This window comes from Doryrhamphus excisus, linkage group LG1, assembly GCF_037039965.1.
Source record: "Doryrhamphus excisus strain RoL-2023G ecotype Guam linkage group LG1, RoL_Dexc_Guam_v1.1, whole genome shotgun sequence".
Classification (NCBI taxonomy): domain Eukaryota; kingdom Metazoa; phylum Chordata; class Actinopteri; order Syngnathiformes; family Syngnathidae; genus Doryrhamphus; species Doryrhamphus excisus.
Genome location: NC_136357.1, coordinates 21307756 through 21331396, shown reverse-complemented (window position 1 = coordinate 21331396; position 23641 = coordinate 21307756). Strand labels below are relative to the sequence as shown.

General features: G+C 40.1%; 2 protein-coding genes across 2 annotated transcripts in view; both read right to left on the bottom strand.

The window, feature by feature from the left end:
• Window positions 1-872: 872 nt before the first annotated feature.
• LOC131132210 (uncharacterized) lies at window positions 873-16333 on the bottom strand. The gene is made up of 11 exons (XM_058077621.2): window positions 15377-16333; window positions 9801-10062; window positions 7805-7915; window positions 7623-7745; window positions 7404-7562; window positions 7250-7312; window positions 6241-6298; window positions 6038-6160; window positions 5851-5965; window positions 3916-4067; window positions 873-1230 (listed from the first exon to the last, which is right to left on the bottom strand). The coding sequence occupies exons 1-11, from the start codon at window positions 15800-15802 to the stop codon at window positions 1104-1106; spliced, it is 1719 nt and encodes a 572-aa protein (XP_057933604.2). The 5' UTR covers window positions 15803-16333; the 3' UTR covers window positions 873-1103.
• Window positions 16334-18014: 1681 nt separating this feature from the next.
• tlcd3a (TLC domain containing 3A) overlaps window positions 18015-23641 on the bottom strand; it is a 30371-nt gene continuing 24744 nt past the window's right edge. Inside the window, exon 5 of the mRNA XM_058077623.2 lies at window positions 18015-22126. Coding sequence (XP_057933606.1) covers window positions 21782-22126 — 345 coding nt within the window. The 3' untranslated portion in view covers window positions 18015-21781. The remainder of the gene's footprint in view (window positions 22127-23641) is intronic.

Sequence of the window (23641 nt, the reverse complement as noted above, 5' to 3'; positions counted from 1 at the left end):
ATGAACATAAACATAAAAGAAAAAATGATAATATTGTGGGAAAAAAACAAAACAAATTTGTAATTTTTTGAAGATTAGTTTTGGAACAAAATAAAGTTGGAATTTTAAAATGTATAATATTGTGGATAAAATATTTGGGAAAAAACAGTAAATGACAGTAAATGTGGTAATAAAAAACAGCAAAGAATGAAGTTGATACTAATGTTATGCTTTTCACTTAAACCTCACAAACCTCTGATGTTTTTTATGAAATATACAGGGTGATCGAAAAATAACGCCCTATTTTAAAGTACTTATAATATATTCATATGTTGTAATAGTTTTCTCCATTTGTTGTGTATGTTCCATGATGTATGGGAATTAAATCTATGTTCATGTTTTCTTTTGGCCAGTTACACTGGTCTACACTGGTCTACACTGGTCTACACTGGTCTACACTGGTCTACACTGGTCTACAAGCACAATTCTTCCAGGACAAAAGTAGTGACATCAAGAAAAAGTAAGTCAGAAGTGAAGATTGGCTATAGTTTTCAAGATATATAAAAGGAAAAATATGCAAAATAAGGCAAAAACAGTAATCTATCAGAAGGAGTTGTATCTGAAAGCCTATGTGCACATTCCAATACATTCATTTTAATGTCTAAAGTGTTGACATAAAATGTTTTGTCTTTATTTGCAGAAATCTCCCTCTCGGAAGTGGACAAGATGCATGCATGGACAGAAATTTCATGAACGGTAGCAGACATTTGCATCAGAGTTTCTTGCCAATAACAAGGCAGATCATTATAAGCAGCTGGTGGCAAGGTTATACACTGTAAATATATCAATACATTCTACCCCCACCCACCACTCCCAGCCCAATACTTCTCACAATTCTAAAAAAAACATGAAATGTTAGAAAAAGGCTTTATTTTTGCACATTAACACAGTGTATATATGTGTCGTGTATATATAAGAATAGTGTAAACACTGCCAATCTAGGCACACACACAACTGGAGTCACACCAGTAGTAGTGGCACAGTAGGTCGCTGAAGGCGCTGGTTTATACTGTGGCAAAACTACAATGTGTATTTTTGTCATGATGCTGATCTCTGATACAGAGTTACTCAAACGTCTTCAAGTGATTGTACAGGGACTGCACATAAGTAAACACGCACATGGGGTCTGGCTTGTCCCCCATCTCCAGCATGTCGTCCACCTCGATCAGACGGAGACAGTCGGCCTGGTCCCTGACAGGGAGGGGACGCCAGAGTTAGTTACATCGTTACAGTTAGTTACATGGTGACATGGTTACACTTACATCATTACAGTCAGTTACATTGTTAGAATTACAGTTACATCTAAATTATCTGTATTCGCAGCTGTACTCGGGGTGGGCGGGGCAGAAACCGGAAGTGGGGGCTTACATCTGTACATTATTTTAAATCTGAAATTGACATGGGACAGGGAAATCATCTATCAGCCTTGTTCATTGCCCCCCCCCCCCAATAAAAAACATTCAGTACTTGAAGCAAAGTTTTCCAAGTGACTTTATCTCACCAGCCAAAATAGACGACAGCAGAGGGCGGGGGGGGGGGGGGGGGGGGGGCACCGTATACAACTATTTGGCCACAGCCTTTCAGGCAGAGTGTTCGATGCAGCCACTGCAGAGGTGTACCTAATGTTATGGCCAGTCAACGCAACAGTCAATGGGCTACCACTGTCTGTGTACTGATAACTGAAAATGAACAAAATTCTCATATTGTAAGTAGCACGCCTGTTTTATGATGACTTCATGGAATAAGACAAATATACATTCCAAGGAAAAATAGTGCGCATGCCACCCATGATGCATAAGTGACTGGCGTCACACAAGCCGGCATAGAAGCGTACGCGTACGTAACGAGACAAGTTTACCAAGTGACTTTAGATACGAACCCAAATGGAGGCGAGCTGAAGAAATCCTTATAAAGTGGAGGCAGTGTGACCAACGCAACACAAGCCCTTTTTAGCTCGCCAATTGTACTGCGTGCGTGAATAAGGGACGACTGATTCCAGGAGGAGGCGGTCGCTGTGTGTGACTGGCCAATCACAGAGCGTGAAGAGTGAATACGTAATGAGCATTTTCTTTAAACACGGATACGGATAATGAAGAAATGTACTCGTATCCCGCAAAAATGCATTATCCGTAACGGATACTCATTTATAACGAGTATTGTCATAAAATTGTTAGTTCCATAGTTACGGTTACATTGTTATAGTTACAGTTACTTTGTTAGAGTTACAGTTGCTTTGTTAGAGTGACATAGTTACATTGTTGGAGTTAGTTACATCGTTAGTTGCACAATTAGAGTTACATTGTTATGTTACAGTTGCTTTGTTAGAGTTAGAGTTACATTGTTAAAGTAGTTACATTGTTACTTACATAGTTACAGTTACATTGTTATAGTTCCACTTACGTTAAGGTTACATCGCTACAGTTAGTTACATAGTTACAGTGACATTGTTAGAGTTACAGTTGCTTTGTTAGAGTTACGTGGTTACTTTGTTAGAGTTCGTTACATCGTTAGTTGCATAGTTGCAGCTACATAGTTATAGATACAGTTGCTTTGCTAGAGTTACATTGTTACAGTGTTAGTTGCATAGTTACAGTTGCTTTGTTAGAGTTAGAGTTACATTGTTAGAGTTAGTTCCATCGTTAGTTGCATAGTTACAGTTACTTTGTTATGGTTACTGTTACATTAGGGTTACATCGATACAGTTACAGAGTTACATAGTTACATAGTTACAGTTACATTGTTAGTGTTATAGTTGCTTTGTTAGAGTTAAATAGTTACATTGTTAGTTACATTGTTAGTTACATTGTTATAGTTACAGTTGGTTTGTTAGAGTTACAGTTACATTGTTAGAGTTAGTTACATTGTTAGTTACATAGTTAGAGTTACACTGTTATAGTTACAGTTGCTTTGTTAGAGTAACAGAGTTACATTGTTAGAGTTAGTTACATTGTTAGTTACATAGTTACAGTTACATTGTTATAGTCACAGTTACTTAGAGTTACAGTTACATTGTTAGCGTTAGTTACATCGTTAGTTACTTAGTTACAGTTACATTGTTATAGTTACTTTGTTAGAGTTACATAGTTACAATGTTAAAGTTAGTTACATCGTTAATTACATTGCTACAGTTACATTGTTATAGTTACAGTTACATTGTTAGAGTTACATAGTTACATTGTTATAGTTAGTTACATTGTTAGTCACATAGTTACAGTCCCATTGTTGTAGTTGCAGTTACATTGTTATAATTACAGTTGCTTTGTTAGAGGTACATACTTACATTGTTAGAGTTAGTTGCATCGTTGGTTACATTGTTGTAGTTAGTTACATCGAGTTACAGAGTTACAGTTACATAGTTACATTGTTATAGTTACAGTTAAAATGAGTTTTAACTATGGATGCCCCACAGGGAACCAAACAAGTGATGTTACTGTAATGTTGGGCAAGACACGCAAGCACCAAATTGGTGGACGCAACAAGAGGCTTCTTTTGCAGCTTTGAATAATGTCTCAACAGGCACAATAATCCCTCCTAAAAACATATGAAAACACATAAATAAATAAGGAATCCTACATGACGTATTACAGTCGGGTCTGGAAGCAAATACCCGCCATAAACGAGGGATTACCATGCCACATTTTCAGGACTCCCATGAGAGGGACCTAGGGGGATTTTTAGAGAAGCTTGTTCGCGCCTAAAATAATAATGCCTCAAAATCAGTAATCACCATTTTGCACCTCATTTTTGTAAAATGTTCAGTGTTTTCCCTGATGCTAACATCAGTCCTTTTTACATGGTGACATTTTTTTAAAAAGCAAACGTTTCTTCATGGAGTTTCAGGGACCATTTTGACACCTAAGGGTAAGTTGAACTTACTCGGCCGTGGTGAAGGCCATTTCCAAGTTCTGCTTGCGGTTGGCGGGCTGTAACGTGTTGTAGTCAAACGCCAGCGGGAAGAAGGAATGGACCAGAGCGCAGAAGGCCATGCCGTCGCTCCAGCTGGAGGAGAAATTCTGGATGTCGATGTTCTGCCGGGAAGATGGCAGCCCATTATTTCTTGTGGCCTTTACTAGTGACCCTAGAATCTGTTAGCTCTTCCACTGTCAGAACTAAAACAAATTCTTTTTCACTTTAAACGTAACAGAAATTTATCTTAGCAGGCTTGAAAAAGATTTTTTTAGCCGCACTGGTGTAGAAGCCACATCATAAAATGGCATATTCTGGCCAACATGAGCCTGCAAGGACGAGGCAGCTCCTTATTTGACAGGAGCCAATCAAAAGCCATGAAAAAACACATGGTGAGCTTGTCCACCTCTTGGAAGTTGCATGAGGCCATTACTGAATATAACAGTCATGATTCAGGGTGCCATCTTACAACAAACACTAAACTCATCACACAGCAACTTAGCACTGAAACGTATACATAAGAAATATACAAACATGAGCAAATAATTTCATTGGAGGACAGACCGCATAGAAACTGGATGGGTGGTGCTGCAATGCTGTCTCTGCCCACCAGAGGGGGAGCAGATGAGCCTGGACACTAGAGGGGAGGCTGACGTCATTGCAGCACGCTAATGCACTATGGGAAAACTTTTGTTTATTTTTTCATTGTACTGATAGCTTGTTACTGGCTCCTGCCAAAGAAAGCGCTACTATTTCCTCACTGACTTTCGAGTGGTATGGTAGTTGTATAAGACGCAGGGTTCAGAATTGAAAGAAGAAAAACGTAGCAGCTTATACACTGAAATTGATGGTACTTCATGGAACATGATTTATGTTTAGAGCAGAGGTGTCTAAAGTGTGGACTTGGGCCTGCAGCACATTCCAGAAATATCATTTTGCAAAAAAAAAATCATCAGTAATTTTACAAAAATGTAAAAATAAGAAAAGTAGTTGTTATCTTTGGAAAATTAGGTTGCAGAAAAAAATCATGTTTCAACAATAAAGTCAAAATATTATGTGAATAAAGTAAGAATTATGAAAAGAAAAATTACTGGAAAAAAGTAAAAACAGTTAGCAAATGAAAAAACTAAACTAAAGCAGAAATGGAAAAAACAGCAGTAATTTCATGAGAATAAAATCAAAATATGAAGAGACAAAAACTGTATTCCAATGAGAAAAAAAGTTTTTCATAAAATAAAATTTTACAAGAATAAAGCTGTCAGTTTATGAGGAATTATTTTTTCATTTTAGTAGAATAGACTTGAATATTACAATAAAAACTTTATTTACTCTATAATAATAATATGATAAAAAAACAAAAACAACAAAAAATGTATTGAAAATTATGTTGCGGAAAAAGTGATAATATTAACTAATATTATGGGCATAAAGTTATCATATTACAAGACGAAAATCCGTAACGCCATGAGAAGTAAAAATTTGAAGAGAAAATTTCATATTCTACCTAGAATTAATAATATTGTTAGTAAAGAGTTGAAATATGAAAATGTTATATTTTTGAAGTTATAATATTTATGCTAAACAAAGCAACAACAAATAAGGTCGCAAGGTCAATTCATGAGAATGTAATATTACTTTGAAGATATGAAGTGAAGAAGTTGGCTTTGTGTTTACACGCGTGAAAAAAACAACTTTGAGAAGTTGAATAAATTCTTTAAAAATGATCTAATGTGCACGCCGGGCCACTAGATGGCGATGCCACTGCCTACGTGCCTACAGTAAAACTTACTGGAGTGTTTCCATGGGAACGTCCAATTAAAAACCCAAATGATTGCTTTTTTAAAGGCACTTTGTGACATAAAGAAACCAAATGAGACAAAGTCCAGTTCAGATAGTTTTCCCTACCTGGTATCCGATGGTTTTTGAGCGGCACCACTCCAGCAGGATCTGCTTTATACCGCTAGCGCTCGAGACTCCAAAGCTCTGGGATCGCTTCAGTTTGGGCTTGGAGTCCTTAGGCCTATCGATGAGGAACCCAACTTACTTAGGCTGTGACGGCGATGATAATATCGTGATCATATTTAGTACAAACTTTGTCGGCTCCGAGTTCATCCTCTCGAAGAGGGCACGTTTGGCCTGTGCCCCGCTGGAGCGAGGGAGCGTGTGAGACTTCACCGGGTCTGGTTTGAACTCAACGCCGGTGGAGTTGCCTTTCCTGGAAAAGAAAAGCAGCAACACTGGCCCGGGATGCGGATATGCTGGATGCTGGAAACGCCTGATTGGCTGCAAACTTACTTGTCAAAACTTGGCGAGAAACCTGCTTTTAGGATTGATTTGGAGGGAAGAAGCTTTTCTGGAAAACACAAAACAGTACTTTTTCTGCCTGTGTCGGCTAGCATGCTAACACACAGCAGACCAGTGCTTCTCCAACAGCGGGGTGCATTTTACAAGAATTTGACTCTGAAATATGCTCTGCTAAGCCGCATTTTATTTTATTTTATTATTTTTTTATTATTTTTATTTGTACATTTATGTTTAAATTTATGTTAAATTTATTTTTGTAAATTTATATATGTCATTTTAAATATATTTTACTTTTCTTTGACACTTTTATTGAAGTCATTTTTATTTGTTTAATTGTATTGTTTTTTGTACATTTATTTAGATCATTTTATGTATTTAAAGTTATTTTTATTTTTGACGCTTCAAGACATTTTTGTAACATTTATGCTTTGATTTGTCTTTTTCATGTTTGTATTATTTTTATGGTTTGGAATTTTTTATTTCCATTTTTGATTATTTATGTCATTTTAATTTATTTAGAATATTTTTACCTTTTATTAAAATAATTTAATTTGTTTTTTTTAAACTTGTATTAAGTCATTTTTATTTTCAAGGCTTTAAGACATTTTTGTTTTTTTACACTTGGATTTGTCATTTTTTACTGTCATTTATTTCATGTATACTTCCACCGATTTTTTTCAATGAATTTTATTATTTTTGTCATTTTTATGCATTTATGATACTTGAAGACATTTTTATGAGTTATTCTTTTAGACATTTAGGCCATTTTCATTTGTATTTCTTTGACTATTTTTTCCACTCCAAACAAAGCTTATCTTTTAATAAGTCATTTTTTGCAGTGGTTTCTATACAGTATTTGTAAATATGATGAATGATGAAGCTTTTATACTATGAAAGCTCATATTTTGATGTCATGATTGAAGCGCTCTTTGCCACCCAGCCAAGACTTTTGGGACCCGACCCACCAGTTGAGGACCACAGATAAAGTTTTTTTTTTTACCTGCCGACTGAGGAAAGCTGACACTTCTCTTCAGACTGGGGCTGGGTGTCTTGAGGACGGGAGCTGCATGGAGTGGAGGAAGCCGGACACAAAGGAAGAATGATGACAGAAACTGTGGAAGAAACGTGGAAAACGAAGATTCCAATGCGACTACCTCTCTTGAAGGGGTATTCCCCGGGTTTAACCGTGGCTTCCGGCGTATCGGCGTTGGCTTTCCCAGAAGTCGAGAGAGGCGAGAGAGGCGAGAGAGGCGAGAGAGGCGAGAGAGGCGAGAGAGGCGAGAGTGCCTTGGCTTCGCTGCTGACATCTAATCCTAAGAAGCAAAGACCCGTTCAATGGATGACGTTCGAAAACACAAAAACTGCAGACTCACCGCGTCGGAATGGATACTCTCTTGGTTTGATGGTCTGGGACTCCGGCGGCGATGGATCAGATTTAGGGGCGGCGGCGAGCGGATGGTGGGCAGACACCAAGGACGTTTGATCCTGAGACGCTCCTGATGATACCAAATGATGTATGAGCGGGGGACAGGATGCCGTTGGCCTGGGAACTGACCTTTATTAGGAAGACACTCCACGGATGGATCCTGGGAAGGTTTGGCTGCTTCCTGATTGACTTTGGAGGTGACGGAAGAGATGGGAAGATGAGGCTGGGGTTCGTCTGCATCTGGAAAACCACAAAAACGCAAACAAAGTTAATAGGATTAGTAACGACATTCCCGTGCAGGGCAGGCGGGAGAGACCGGTGTCTGTCGGGTGGAACTTCTTCAAATAGGAGTTTATATTCAATACAGAGCAGTGCCGCGATAAATGCATGAAAACGGAGACAAAAATCATTCAATTGTGAAATAAAAATTACAAAATACTAAATAAATAAATAAAGAATAATACAAATTCTTCGTGCTGGGGTGTCCAAAGGTTTTTCCAGCAAGGAAATATTTTTGTGAAAAATGAAAGGATGCAAAAATATTTCAAGAAAAAACTGCATCTCAGCTTTGTCAAATAAGTGAAAAAGATATTAAGTTCAATCCCCGTTTTTGTTGTTTTCAATTTTCTAAATACTTCAACTCAATACTTCCAACTACTTCTTCTTCAGTAATCTCCATCCATGTGACTTTATTCCCAGGATATTTTGACTTCATTTGCATGGGAATTCAACTTTGACCTCAGCCTAATTTGCCAAAAATTACAACTTTTTTTTATTTGTTTCTTAAAAAAACGTAATGCTACAAAAATGGCATCATTTTTTTCTGTTGTAACTTTCTTCTTGTATATTTTCCAATGGCATTTATAACTTTATGACCTCCAAGTTGATGTTTTTGCAAGTATTTATCTGTAAAATAACTTCAAAAGTTAACTTTTTCAAAACTTCTGAATGCAGCATTTTTTTAAAGGGGACGTTTTATGCTTTTTCCACTTTTCTGACCTATTAATATAAAAATTAATACATTAAAATTAGAATGTTGTATTCTGGTATTAAAAGATGCGTCAGATGATGAGCCCTGAAAGAAGGTTGGAAAGTCAATGCGACCCAGACTTTCTTATATGGGGTGCAGATTGCCTGTGAACGCATAGTCAAGTATCTGGAAGTCCTTGGGAGCGCTCAGGAGTGTGACCAATCACAGCGGAGTGGGCATACCCAGGGAAGGGCCGGGGGCGGAGTAAATTAAACAGCCCGTTTGGGTCAGAAGCAGGAAGTCGATGGAAACATTGCAGAAAGAGGTGCAGATTCTGGAAGATCTAGAAAGCTTTCTGTGCCGGTTATTGTGGGAAGCCGTAGGAAAAAAGATATATATTTTTTTATTTTAATTTTTAATGAAATAAATGAAAATTAAATGTAATGAAATATATATATATATATATATATATGAAAATGAAATGTAATATTATAAAATTATAATTATTATATATATATATAAAATAATTGTATGTAATTATTATAAAATGTATGTAATATTATAAAACTATAATTATAATATATATATAAAATAATTTTATAATATTACATTTCATTTTCATGTAATAATAATATGTAATAATGTAATATTATGAAATTATAATATATATATTATAATTATAATTTTATAATATTACATTTCATTTTCATTCATTTCATTTCATATTATATTCATATTATAAAATTATAATATTTATATATATATTATAATTTTATAATATTACATTTCATTTTCATTCATTTCATTAAAAATTTTAATCTAATTTTTTTAATACAATTATATATATATATATATATATTCTAAATATAATTTTATAATATTTTTTAAATATATATATATATATTTTTTTTTTTCATTAACATTTAAAAAGTTCTAATAAAAGTTATACATTATGTGAATAAAGTCAAAATATTAGGGGAAGAAAATTTACAAGAAGAAAGTTAAAATTAAAATAAGACAAAATAGCATCCAGGCTCCAGCATACCCCCCCCAACCCTAGTGAGGATTAGCGGCATAGAAAATGGATGGACGGACGGATGGAAAATATGATCTTTCATTTTGGGCCAGCGTTTGGATTAAAGAGATTTTCCTCACCACTTTTATTTCTGAAGGCTTTCACCGTGCTTTCCATTGATGCTTTGGACACGGAAGCGGGAGGGTGGGCGACCGCTGGAGCTTCCGTGTTGACCTTTGTCACGGCCGTGATGGGCAGATGAGGTTCGGAAGGACCTCCCAGCTCCTCCTGGGCTGAGCCGTGCTTGGTGACGGCAGTGAGCGGCATGTGGGGCCGGGGGGGCGGCGGAGCAGAGGCTCCTTGCGTCTCATTTTGCTGTTCCGTCGCCTTGGCCTCCACACCCTGTCGGGGAAAAAAACATTTCAAATTGATTTCCATGAAGTTGCTGGGGGGGCATCTGGGACCCAACATGCGGCAGCTGCCGTCTGTCAATTTGTGGGTGGGCCTTAGCAACGCCACAACTATTGTTGACTGTTGACACTCCAGCGTGTACCCCCCTCTCAGGGGCCAATGCCATTATTCCACACCAGTATTTTAAGACGAGGGGGCTAAATATAAGCCTGTAGAGGACCACAAAGTATCCCACCCTACATCCTGTATTGTTTATGGCAGGGGTGTCCAGCGAGGGCCCCACCGGGATAAAAGAAAGTACGACATGTACTGTTGATGTGACTGTTGAAGTTATTTACACTTCAAGAAAAAGTGCATCAATTATTCTTGTAAAATGATGACCGCCATTTTTAGACATTTCTTTTCCTAATTATGACATTATTGTCATAATATTTGGACTCACTGCTGATTTTTCCGTTTTTGCTGTTGTGGTTTTGTGTTAGTTTCATGTCTATTTTTAGAATGTGTTGCAAGCCAATAAAAAAACATCTTATTTTGTTTCTCATATTCCATTTTTTTATAGTTCAACTCTATGCTCCTAAAATGACATTATTTTTGAAAATAATATTATATTTTATTTTGTAAAATTGCAATTTTTCATGTTAGAATGTTACTTTTTTTTCTATATTTGACTTTATTCTTGTAAATCCATCTAAATTACCACTTAGAGTGGGCGGTGCATAAAGCGGAAGTGGGCGTGGTTTAACCAGAAGTGTGTGAGTCTTCCATCTGTACATTATTTTAAGCCCGAAATCGACATGGATTGATCAGAAGTTGCTATATTTGTGATTACCCGGCCATATGTGTACTGTGTACATATGTGTGTAAGTGATCTGTGTACATAATGTTGTGGCCAGTCAATGCAGCAGAAGAAGGTTGGCCGACGTCCGCAGCAGGTGAACGGTTTCTCCTGCAGCGACAGCTGTGGCCAACAAACTCATGTTCCCGTTGCGGGGCTATTTTAAATGTCGCCGTCGGCCCCCGTCTGCAAGAGTTTCCTTTCTGCTCTCAGGTCCCGATTTAGAGGAGTTAAACCGAGCACCTCCTAAGTATATCACCCTGGAGCGTGGCCTTTATTTGCCCCCGCCCCTTAAACACCCCGGGCCTTTTTCTTTCCTGAGACGGACCGTGCCACGGAGATCTCGTAGCCAATCTGTCAACTGGTGGAAGATTAGCGCTGCGGTAGCCTCTGTAGGCTACCGCCTAGGATATCACACAGTCCGACTCTGTCTGACACCCTTAACCCCCTTAAACCCGGTTCGGGTTCAGCACCCTGGACTTCGGCATGCAGATGATCAGCTTTTGTGTTGAAAGGCATTTTTCGGCATATGCTAATCACATGCTTTTTCACGGAAATCGTCCTTATAAATGAGTGCTTCTAAAATGGTGGGGCGGCCCCCAATGGGGGCGCAGAGAACTGCCAAGGCTTTCATTTTAGTGAAGACTGCTAATTTTTAGTACTCAACGTGGAATTTTCTCTTGAATACACTTGTATGCTTTCCATTTCCTGGTTTATCAATAACAGCATCAGATTTTTTTCCCGATCATGATCACGTTGGTTCCACCACAAGCTGTTATGTAACACATATCGGTATCGGGTGATATCGGTATTGGTAATCGACAGTTGACCAATATCGACATATTGGTTGTCAGCAAAAAAGCAAATGTCAGACATCCCTTATTATATTCAGTTTCTCTAGAATTTAGAATCATAACCAAAACAATAAAAAAATAGACCCTGCCTCTGTTGAGACAAAATATATTGATTATAAAAAATAGTTGGTAAAAAATGTAATGTGACGCGTATCATGGACACCACGCCATATTTATGATTTTGAATCCCTGTCTCTAATATTGAAAAAAAAACAAACAAACAGAGAAATAACCCAGAAATACTCTAAAAATGTCGTGGCGTAACGCAAGGTGCCACAGGGTGGAGTGTGGCGCAGCCCACGCAGTGATAATTTGGTCCAGTGCACCGCTGTGCACGGTCAATTTGGTAATTTGTAGAATGGATTGTGCAAAGATGGGCGCATCAGGGGAGGTGTCCACATTTTCAGCTTGGTGCAGTGATAATTCCGTGAAAAAACATCACGCCAAAGGTGCCCTGAAAGCTCGCCTATTCCGACCTGGTCTATTCTTGGCGCAGGCGAAGTGCACCCAGCACAGCGGTAAATTGGCTGACGAGCAATCTTACAGTGCAGACAGATCACTGAAACCTCACAGACAGGTTTTTCAGAGTGTCAGGCACATTTCAATGCAACCAGCAACCACTAATGAAAGTAAGCGTCTTAAGCCATCCCTTTGATTTCAAGCCACATATTTATGCCGCCGTGTTGAGGTCGCTAAAATGGTACTACTTGCTGAGCTCCATACTTTCAAAGAAGTTGAGTGTTTATTGGAACGTGAAAGGCAGGGGTGTCCAAAGTACTGACCTTTGGCCAATTGTGGTCAGCGGCTGTTTTTTTGTTGGCCCACAGGACATTCTAAAAGTAAAAACTAAAATTTAGAATAACAGTAATAATTTTACAAGAATGGAAAAAGGTTCTTTGAGAATGTCATAATATTATGAGGAAAAATCCAGTAATAATACAAGACACAAACAAAACAAAACAACAAATAAAGTTGTCCTGTTTGGAAAATTAGGTGGGGGAGAAAGTTCTAATAGTACGAGAATAAAGTCAAAATATTATGGGAAAAAAGTCGTAATTGGGAGAAAAAAAATTAAATGTTATAGTTGGAAAATTTGGAAAAACAACAGCAGAAATGGAAAAAACATAATTTTATGACAGTAAAGTCAAAATATTAAGAGAAAAAGTCTCAAATAACGTAGTGGAAAAATAATGTCATTTTAGTAGCATAGACTTTGAATAGTAACAAACAATTACTTTTTTTAAAGTCAAAGTATTATAAGAACGAAAACAAAATGAAGTTGTCATTTTTTAAAAAATTAGGTTGGGAAATTTAGATATTCTGGGAATAAAGTCATTTTACCAGAAGACAATTCATGAAGATTATTTAAGAAGAAAGTTGAAATATTTTCAAAACAACAACAACAACAACAACAACAAAAAGAGTGAAGTTGATGGTTTTTTTCACCTGCAGCGGTGATGTCAAACTCAATGGCACAGGGGGCCAAAACTCAAAGACCTGATCTATTCTTGGCACAGGCAAAGCGCACCCTGCGCAGTGGTAAATTGGCTGACAGGCAATCTGACAGTGCATCCTGTACAGGTAAATATTTTTATTTTGTTCTGATTTTGGCCCCCTTATTAAGACTGTAGGCTACCCCAAGCGCTAGGATATCACACAGTCCGACTCTATCCGACACCCTTATCCCCTTTAAACCCGAGTCGGATTCAGCACCATGGACTTGTTGGAACCATGCCAAAAGTTTGACTGGTAAAAACCATCGCTTGTACATTAGCTGGATAACCGGTTCTCCAACCTGTGGCACGAATTAAGACTTGTTGTGAATTGTGTGCTGCATATACTTCCACTTTTAAGAATGACTTAATTACACAGATCACGATAAGCGCTTTGTTTCATAAGGTCCGTGAGGCGAGCCGACACAATGCTATTTTTCCAAACACTTCCAAGGGCCGGATTTGACACATGTGACCTAGAGTACATGACAAAGCCGAGATGCAGTTTTTTCATGAACTTGATACAGAATATAACTTAGCTTATCTACATGTGTTTATTTTCAAGATATCGAATGGCAAAGGTGCGTCCTGTCCTTTTCGACCACCCCAGGTGCCAGGGGACTTCATGTGGATTATCCAATGTACATTAGGATAGCTTCAAACCTCTTCAAGGAAACGTCATCAGTAGCGCATGTGCACAATGATCATTTCCATTTTCCGCTACTTCCTGGGGTATTAACAGCTTCAGATACACGATAGCGCTAATAAGTCCGTCATGCTAGCAAGATTCCTTCAGGAAGATGGGTAGACCGGCTAACGTCACGGGCAAAACGCAATGTCGGAAAAGTGTTTGAAGTGAAGAACAGCTGGTTTCTCTCCCAGCCAGGGTATTCGTCGTTGACAGGGTGATAAACGTAATTCAACTTTCCATTAAGAGATTTGAGAGTCGGGCTGGCAGCGAGTGGCGAGATTCCTCGGCCATCAGGTGACAGGAGGTTTATTTTTGTATCGGCGGGGGGTGGGTGGGTGGGTGGGGGCATGACGTCGTGATATGCATAACACAACATGAGGACTGGCTGTTCTATTTGGGGCGGCCACCCTTTAGGTGTTACTCACCGACCGGGAATCAAATCTTTGAATCGAAGCTGCATTCATGCGCGTAGACGGTATTGGCTTTTAAGGCAAAAACCACCGGATGTGACGTAGCTGGAGGGGAAACCCGATACAGAGCACACACTACCCTAAAAATAGCCGTGGCCTTTTGGCTGCTGCTGTAATAAAAGCTAGCAAGCCTCCTGAGTGAGGATATAATCACGATATTAAGGATGATAGATGACGTACCCCTGGTGCGATGGTGGAACGCAAGACTTTAAACGATAACGTAAGAAGCTGAGGATACGTGGTCCCCACTAAACCTCCGTCAATCTGTAATTTTGTTTGAAAAATGATAGAACATTTTGGAAATATTATTGTGTTTTCTGCTTGGATGATTGGCAGGGACCTGGAACGGATGCATTCAACGGTACGGCAAAAATGTCACTGGCAACAATCTGTAGCGTCATACACTTCGGACCCTGCAGGCCCGGTAATAGTCCTTCAAATAACTACAGCCACAAAGTTCTGAATTTCACTACGGTTCCTGCTTGGATGACTGGCAGCGATCTGGTTTTTGCATACCCGTTGGACGCTGGAGGCCTGGTAACAGTCCGTCAAATAACAGTAGCCCAAAAGTTACAAATGTCATTGGGGTTCCTGCTTGGACAACGGGTCGCAATCTCTCATTTGCAAAGTCGGTTTTGGAACCAAGTAGTTACCTAGTAACGGTCCATCGAATGGTTCAGAAAATAACGGGATTTTAAATAATAATCCAAACATTTCCTGATGTTTTTCGGGTACGTCTGTTTCGAACCACCTAAATTGGAATCCCATATTTTCCAGCAACTGCAGGGTTTTAGTCACACCTATAAGTACAAACTGCTAAGGAAGAGAGTGACATGACTGCTTCAGGCAAACAACTACAACTCGCACCTGACTGCAGGTTCTTCAAGGTGCCTTCAAGAAACCTTCACATAGTTTTAGTGGCAGGTAGCATCAGTTAAGTGGAGAATTTGAATACTCACGTTTATTTCCATCAGCTTCTTTGTTCTCCATGCAGGTCCGATTGACTCCTCAGAGGATGCAGCCAGACCTGCCGGGCCCCTCAGGTCTTCCCGGTTCCTGGTCTGCATCTCCTTAAGTCCATTCTCCGCACCCTTCGACCCACCGGGGGAACTCCTGTCGATCTGCACACCGGCCAGACTCTCCACCAGACGGCTGAGGGCCTCCAGCTTGGCGCGGAGCTGCAGGTTCTCCTCCTGGAGCCTGTTTACGGCTTCGACCAGGGGCTGGTTGGAGACGCTCATGTCTTCCATGCGTTGCTCCATACGCTGCTTGAAGGCGCTCACGTCGACGTGGACCTCCTTCACGGCGGCCTGCAAGGTGGTGTTGAATTGGACCAGGGCCTCGTTCATGACTTTCTCCTCGGGACCCTTGGCACCTTCATCCATGGTTTTGTGGGAAGTGTCACCAGGAGGGATCCAGATGTAAGTCTTCAAAAAATCTTTTTTAAAAATACCTGCTTAGTCCATACAATCTTGGACTTCTCTCGACACTTGTCTTCTATCTTGTTTACCTTTTTTAAAGAAAAAACCTCCACATCAAGTCATCTTGGTGGCAACGTCACGCATTCGGATCAGGTTTGGAAAAAGTGCGTTGCAGCAACGGAGGGATGTACACTCAAACTGACCTTCCGCCAAGATCTGGCTTTGGTCCCATCCTGGTTTTGCCTGTTGCCCAGCTCAGCGTGCCATCTGTGTTTGAGAGCAACGGGTTTGTCTATGTATTTTGGGACATAAAGGGGGCAGGGCACAGAAGATGAGTAGGTGGGGCCAGGATTATTTATGTTGCCACTGGTCCAGGCAGAGGAAGTGACTTGCTTACTATTTCCATTCTTCTTCATCCCAAACTTCTCTGATAGCTTCTTCCACACCAAAACCATCCAAACATGCTTTGATGGACCTTAGCTTGTGCACAGGGAGCAAAAACATTTTATTTAGGTGGAAGCTCCAAAATGTGTTGCTAAGATAAAGACTCTCAATCCAAGAGATAACGACAATGACAACAAATATCATTGTTTACAATTGTTGTCACTCCAGTAGCTCAACCTCAGATTGACTCAGCAGTGCTACCAAGTGGAATAGATGTGCAATTGCAGCTTAAAGACCCACCATGGATAACCACAACAAATTGCACAAATGCAGATATTTTCTGCATTTCTGCCAAAAAATGTTTGTGTATCTTTATTAATAACATATTCAACAAAGAGGATGCTAACACTTTATCCATACAGTGGAACCTTGGGAACGATCATTTACTCATTCCAGGTCGGACAGTAACTGAAACCAAAAGCCAAAACCTAAAAAAATCAACACGGTTTTAGCGGAAAACTATTCAAAATTCAAATAAATGCATATAAACGATAAATGAAAAGGATAAATGAACATCCACGGGTACTTTTACCTCAATGAAGACGCAATTGTTGACAAAGACACGGTGACAGCGAGATCAACAACCTGCCTACGTCTTTGGTAGCCAATCCACCTAGCAAGTCCAACTGTGTTCTTTATGTATTTTTTTTTAATCACAAAATGTCCTGTTAGCATCCGTAACTTGCTAACAAAATGGCCACCGGAAACGGACGCCTGCTGTGTCGCCCGTCCATGATGTCATCAGCAGTTGGCTCACGAAAACGTTCACACAAAACATGTTTTTCTCGTGGCTTATTTGCAGCCGTGATACAAGAAAAGCAGAGACTTGAGGTGAAACAACTCATGGCAAAACAGGAAGGTGGTGTTGATCTCGTTGCCACATTGTGTCTTTGGGGAACAGAAAGCTAAAGATGCTAACTGGATTCGTGCAGTGGATTAACAATATGACCGGACGCTTGCCGTATTGTGCGCTAACCAGAAAAATGTACACAAACTTTTAGGTGTGAATTTTCCGGCGTTAACCAAAAAGCATACTAACCCAGACGGACTTGAACTGAGGTTCCACTGTATATGAGTATTATTTCATTTGGATTAGATTTTAGCTAGCTATTATATTCACATATATAAAGGACACTGAAGCTCAAATTCAAAAGACTATCAAATCAAATTTATTGATTTCCTTTAAAGGGGTGCTCCAAGTTTACAAGTAGAAGATACAAGTTCATATATCTCCTCTTCCATACAATATTTTCATATTTTGTCATAAAAACCTGTCCATTCTGCCAAAAATATCAAGCTACAAAACAAGGTCCAAGCCATCAATTGTCTTTACCCATGGAAAAAATGATTTGGAAAAATAGAACACGGGGGTCGGGGAGGAAATGGGAAGGTTGGTGCAGAAAGTGTTCAAAGTTTGTGCCTGTGGTGTGTTTAAAGACTAAAAATTTAATTTCAGGATGCTAAAACGGACTAAAACAAACAAAAAAAGCACAGCAAACCAATTTAAGACATTGATATATCTAGTTTCAATGGCCTAACCATAAATTGAGTTCAAAAAATCAGTTCTTATTCATGTCTTAACAATGCAAATTTACTCCAAATATTTAAAATAACCTAAAACATGATTGTTTAGTAAATGATGTATATATATATATATATATATATATATATATATATATATTATATATATTATATATATATATATATAAATATATATATATATAAAATATATAAATATATATATATATATATATGCTGGTGATGATAACCATAGAGTTAGAGCCACAACTGTAAACACCGCCTGACAACTTTTTTTTTTTCCTTTCACACTGGAAATGATCAATATTTTTCCACAAGGCAACAGGAACCAAATGCGGTTCGCTGTCCAATCAATATAATTCCGCCACATCACATCACAGCTCAAATATTTGTGCATTTTTATCAGAACAGTGCTGCATTCATTTCATCATGGAAGAAAAAAAGGAAAAATAATGACGCTACACTGGTTAAATTATTAAAATACAACTCCACTTGAAATCATCCTGTGATCAATCACTACAGCTTTGTACGGGAAATGATTTTAGCTTTGAAAAGCTTTAGTATCAGCTAATAATTCCGAAAATTGTTTTTAAAAAAAGTGCTCAACTTCTGTCACTTGCATACTGTAGGCCTGGTAACATTTAACCTCCAAACATTTTACATTAGCGCTGCTAGCGGAAAACATTTTCCCTCAGAAAGGGACAGCATTATCGCGATGCTAACATTTTTTAGCTCACCCTGGGAAAAAGGGTTAGCATTAGCAGCTAATCTACACAGACTGGAAAGAGCTAGCTTACTTTAGCGTCATTGATTCGCATTTTGTGAGTGGTCCAAAACCACCATGCTAATGCTAACATAGAGTATAATGCAGATTCAGTGTTGTAGCTGCCCTACAGCCAACATCTTCTATTTTAGGGTTCAATTGAACCTAAAAATGAAGCCAAGTACGAATGGAACAATCGGGAAAGATTTATCGAAAAGAGCAAAGAGAGAGATGGTTTACTGATCCATTAAGACAAAAGAAAAAACTAGCGTGGTGGTAAATATTTGGGCGAAACGCATCATCTTCACATTGCTCACGTTGCTACGACGGACTAAAGTGCCTGACAGTCTTTGGTTTACCAACCAGTACAAAAGATGCATCCCCCGCTAAGCACGGCGGTGAAATATAAGACGAATCTACGGAAAAGAACAAAGCAGAAGTGATGAAACGATATCTGCGCTAAAGTTGAGAATCAGCCTGCTCGTCACAGTGTCAAAATCTTCCGTCATTATTTATCTACATCTAACCCTGAGGAAATAGGATCAACTTAAGACATTCCACGTGAAAAACTCAAAGTGGCCCAAATTTGCTCTATTTAATTGGTTTGTGTTTTTTCTGCAATTACAAGTAATTCGTAGCAGTACATACAAGTACCTTCATGTACAAATGGTTTGACCCCACCCCCACCACCTTGTTTCTTCAGTTCATTGGTCATTTCAAAACCTGGTACAACTAAAATGCCATTTGTTTGGATAACTAGAATGACAACAAAAATAGCTCGGAAGAGTTCAATCCTGGGGCTGCACGGTGATAGAGTGGTTAGCGTGCAGACCTCACAGCTAGGAGACCCATGTTCAATTCCACCCTTTGCATGTTCTCCTAGGTTGCTAGGTTAATTGGCCACTCCAAATTGTCCATAGGTATGAATGTGAGTGTGAATGGTTGTTTGTCTATATGTGCCCTGTGATTGGCTGGCCACCAGTCCAGGGTGTCCTGTCCTGGGATAGGCTCCAACACTTCCGCAACCCTCATCATTATAAGCGGTAGAAAATGAATGATTGAGTTAAATCCTTTGGTAGCACAATGCCATAGCTATTGATGTAAGAACTTAACTGATTGTGGTAATTATAAAGAAATTATTATAAAGAAACCCATGAAAACTGCAAGATACAGTATTAGCTCCCATAACTCTTATGAGTTATTTTGGTACTCAAACAAATGTACCTTTAGTTGTATCAGGTATTAAAATGAACAAGATGGGCACAGATCTGTTTTATGGCGACGGTGGGGTTTAGAAAAGCGGAAATACACATTATGGTGTAAAAACAACTTACTAAAACTTCAAAAGGACATCGAGATGAGTGAAAACTACAAAATGCAATTCGAGGCAACTTGAAAAAGGTGCATAGAGTCGACAGGCAACGCCTCGCCGAGCACTGCCCGAACTCTATATTTCCATCCATCCATCATCTTACCAGAGTTCCATCTTTAGCAGGCCAGCTAACCTATCCTGGGTCTTCCCCGAGGCCTCCTACCAGTCCGATATGTCTTGACCACCTCCCCAGGGAGGTGTCCAGGAGGTCTCCTGACCAGATGGGCGAGCCACCTTAATTGGCTCCTCTCAATGTGGAGGAGCAGCGGTTCTGCTCAGGGTTTCTCCAGGATGACAGTGCTTCTCACCTTATCTCTAAGGGAGAGTCTAGCCGCTCAAAGGAGAAAACTTGTTTCGCCCGCCTGTACCCCCGATCACATCAGTGACCTTAGGTGAAGGTAGGACCGGAGCTCGACCAGTAAATTGAGATCTTTTCCTTTTGGGCTCAGCTCCCACTTCACCACAACGAAACAAATAGGGAGTCACTTGTCAACAAGACCGCGAGGGACTTAAACTCGTCCACTTAAGGCAGGATGCCATCCCGTACTGTAAACGTATTTGTGTCGCCGAAATCAGTCGATTTCTATGCTGGGTTGAACGCAAAGATGGTCCTCACGGATGGATGGATGGATGGAAATATCGTCATGTGTACATCACATGACCAAACAGTCTTATTTTGTGGATTTGAACTGATGAAGGTTATCTGTTAGCACCGGGTCACGCCCAACTCTAAACTTAAATATCGACCGACAGTACGCAAGCAATTGAAGGAAAAACTATGCACTCAAACCAAAGTGATTCCGATTAAAGAATAATAATAAGAAGAACAGTAAAAGCAAAATGAAACCTTTCACCTGGAATGACTGCAGGTTATTTTTTGATGGAACTAATCTTAAACTATGTGAACGCAACAAGACGGAAATCAAATTTGACTTATGTCTTGTAAACATGCAGCACGGCTGTTTTTTTTTGTTGCATAGGTCCTCTTCGCATGAATGTCAGTTAGTCGCCTATAAAGCTTTACCGTGTATGATATCATCTTGTAGTAGGAAGAACCCGCATTCTTCCCCTGTAAGAACAGAAAAACTTGTACTGAATTGTAAATCAACCACTGATATGCTAGCTATTGATAATGATCAAGTCGTTTAAAGGTTAAGATATTTTCGTTACAAATGATGATTAAAAACCTGAAGTGTTTAAAGCCCTCGTCGGTGGAAGCTGACCGGATGTGGTCTACCCTCATCTTATTGCTCGTCTCTGAGGCACCGGCTGACCACGGAGTGACATGTGTTAGCCTTCCAGCCAATTCATCAAAACGTTTCAAGAAAAAAAAATAGCAGTCATGTACCAACCAAGGACGGAACTTGGGGTACACGACAACCCTCCCCCAGCCCCCAAAAAAACAACCTATCCGCTACATTAGCTTCGGTTAATACTGCCTGAATCTGCATCACTAGTGAGAAAAACTTTCTTGTCATAGAAGCGGAAACAAGACCAAAGAGCCGCCATTCGCACAACAAAATCACCCAATAAATATCTGTCATAGCAGCCACTCGCACACACTTAACGGCGACAGAGATGATTTGAGTCGTGGAGCAAAGGCGGCGCTCAAATCTTAAAACGGGGAGGAGGCTTCAGTAACATCCCAAAAGCACACCGCCAAAGACGTCAGTAGTCGTAAGGGAGGTCCACTGTTAGCAGCAGATTTCAAACTGGAGGGTGACAATTGTGCGAAATACGCCAGCAGTCCTCCCGGCGTACGGTACAGGAGTGTGGGGGTTGGATGCGAGGAGTCGTGTTTGTGTGCGACGACGGCCACCAGAGATCACTCGTTCTTCGAAGTGGACGGGACGGCGTCCCCTCCGGCGGGGGCGTCTGTGGGCAATGCAGGGGCAACTTTGGGTGGTGAGGCGGACCGCCGACTGCGCTGGTACAGGCGGTAGCCCTTTCGGCACAGCAGCACGAACCAGTAGACCTGCGGCGCCAGGATGCAGCAGTTGCCCAGGTTGGCAGAGAGTGGCAGGTGGGGGGGCACGGCGTAGAGGGGGATGCCGTAGTGCCGCCCGTACATCCAGTACATGTACGGGAAGAGGGCAATGCGGCACATGAAGAAAGTGAGCAGGACCATGCCGCCGTTCAACTTGTGCAGCCAGCATTCCTGGAGGCCCAGCTGGTGGAGGAGACAACAGAGTTCAAGATGGACTTGATGTCGGTTTCCCGAACCTCAAAGCACAATCAGTCGGAATGCAAACAAACAAGAATGACCGAGGACAACAAGGATCTCCTGTATTTAGTCAGCCCCCGTGCACTGCCGTGGGCTCGGGCCAAGGTCCTTCGGGATGAGCATCAGGAGCGCTCCCTAAAAGCCCGGTCTATCGATTCGATGACTAGCGCGGCTCTTAAGGGTAAGCGCATTAGCGTTTACCGTTTATTTGCACCGCCACACTGGCTGGCATCCTTTACGTGGAGACTGTGGAGTATAATCCTGGGTAAGCTAACGTTGGTTTTTCTTTTTGTAGGTCCAAGCCACACATCCTCAGGTTCCACAAGAACGATAAATCTGGCTGATGGGGTGACCAGCAATGGTTTTGTATGGCACACCTGGAACCTGGAACTTGGCTGACACAGTATTAGCAAAATCGTAGAACCTGCTTTTGCTGAAGGAACTGCCTGGAAGTCGTTACGTATAAGTAATGCTAGTAGAAAGTGGGCTGTCAAAGCTAAAGGCTACATGCGAAAGTATGAGCTTCAGCTGAGTTCATTACCTCCTCTGTAGAGTTTTCATGGTAATTGTTGGCTTTGTTTATGAGCAAAATAGTGGGGAAAAACATCTGGAAACGTGTTGCGTTCGGACCAAGAAAGAAACCATAAAATTCTATTGCAAAACTACCTGGAGATCCAGGAATCGACATCATGTAGCATTTCTAATAATGCATGAATCATTTATCTGCAAGATATTGGTATTTACATAATTTACAATTAGATGCTGACCATTAGGTACTGACCATGTGCACAGCATCTTTAGAGGAAGAGGTAAATGTAACAGTAGATGTAAATGGACAGTAGATGTCAGCAAAGACCAGGAAGCTCCTGCGGTCACAAATGTCACATGACATGTCAGCTGACATCAAAGTCCCTTCCTGGTTTGTTGCTGCTCCCAAAACTGCTTTTTCCATGATTTTATTATCCAAACTCCAGGTAAAATAGGTCAGCAGTAGAGATACAAAGTCTTCTTTGCATTTGTATAGTTGCTAGTTCCATGTAAAACCTTAGAGCCCACCCTGAACTTCATAACAGAAATGTATTTTTCTACACTTTACCTGTTGATATTGTGATTAATTTTTTTATTAAGGGAAAAAAAAATCCAAAGCTACATGGCCCTGTGTGGAAAAAGTGATTGCCCCCTACACCTAAACCTAAACCGGTTGGACCATCCTTAGCACCAACAACTGCAATCAAGCACACTGTGGAGGAATGTTGGCCCACTCCTCTTTGCAGAATTGTTGTCATTCAGCCGCATGAAGCCTTTTTAAGGTCATGCCACAGCATCTCAATAGGATTCAGGTCAGGACTCCAAAGTCTTAATTTGGTTTTTCTTCAGCCATTCAGAGGTGGACTTTCTGGTGTGTTTTGGATCATTGTCCTGCTGCAGAATCCACGTTGGTTCCAGCTGGAGGTCACCAAC

Excerpts from the sequence above, each read along its gene's own strand:
- LOC131132210 (XM_058077621.2), bottom strand. The coding sequence starts at position 15,802 with ATGGATGAAGGTGCCAAGGGTCCCGAGGAGAAAGTCATGAACGAGGCC. Across the intron at positions 7,916-9,800 it reads AGCCTTCAGAAATAAAAGTG|ATGCAGACGAACCCCAGCCT; the intron begins GTGAGGAAAATC and ends GTGGTTTTCCAG. Across the intron at positions 4,068-5,850 it reads CAAAAACCATCGGATACCAG|AACATCGACATCCAGAATTT; the intron begins GTAGGGAAAACT and ends TCTTCCCGGCAG.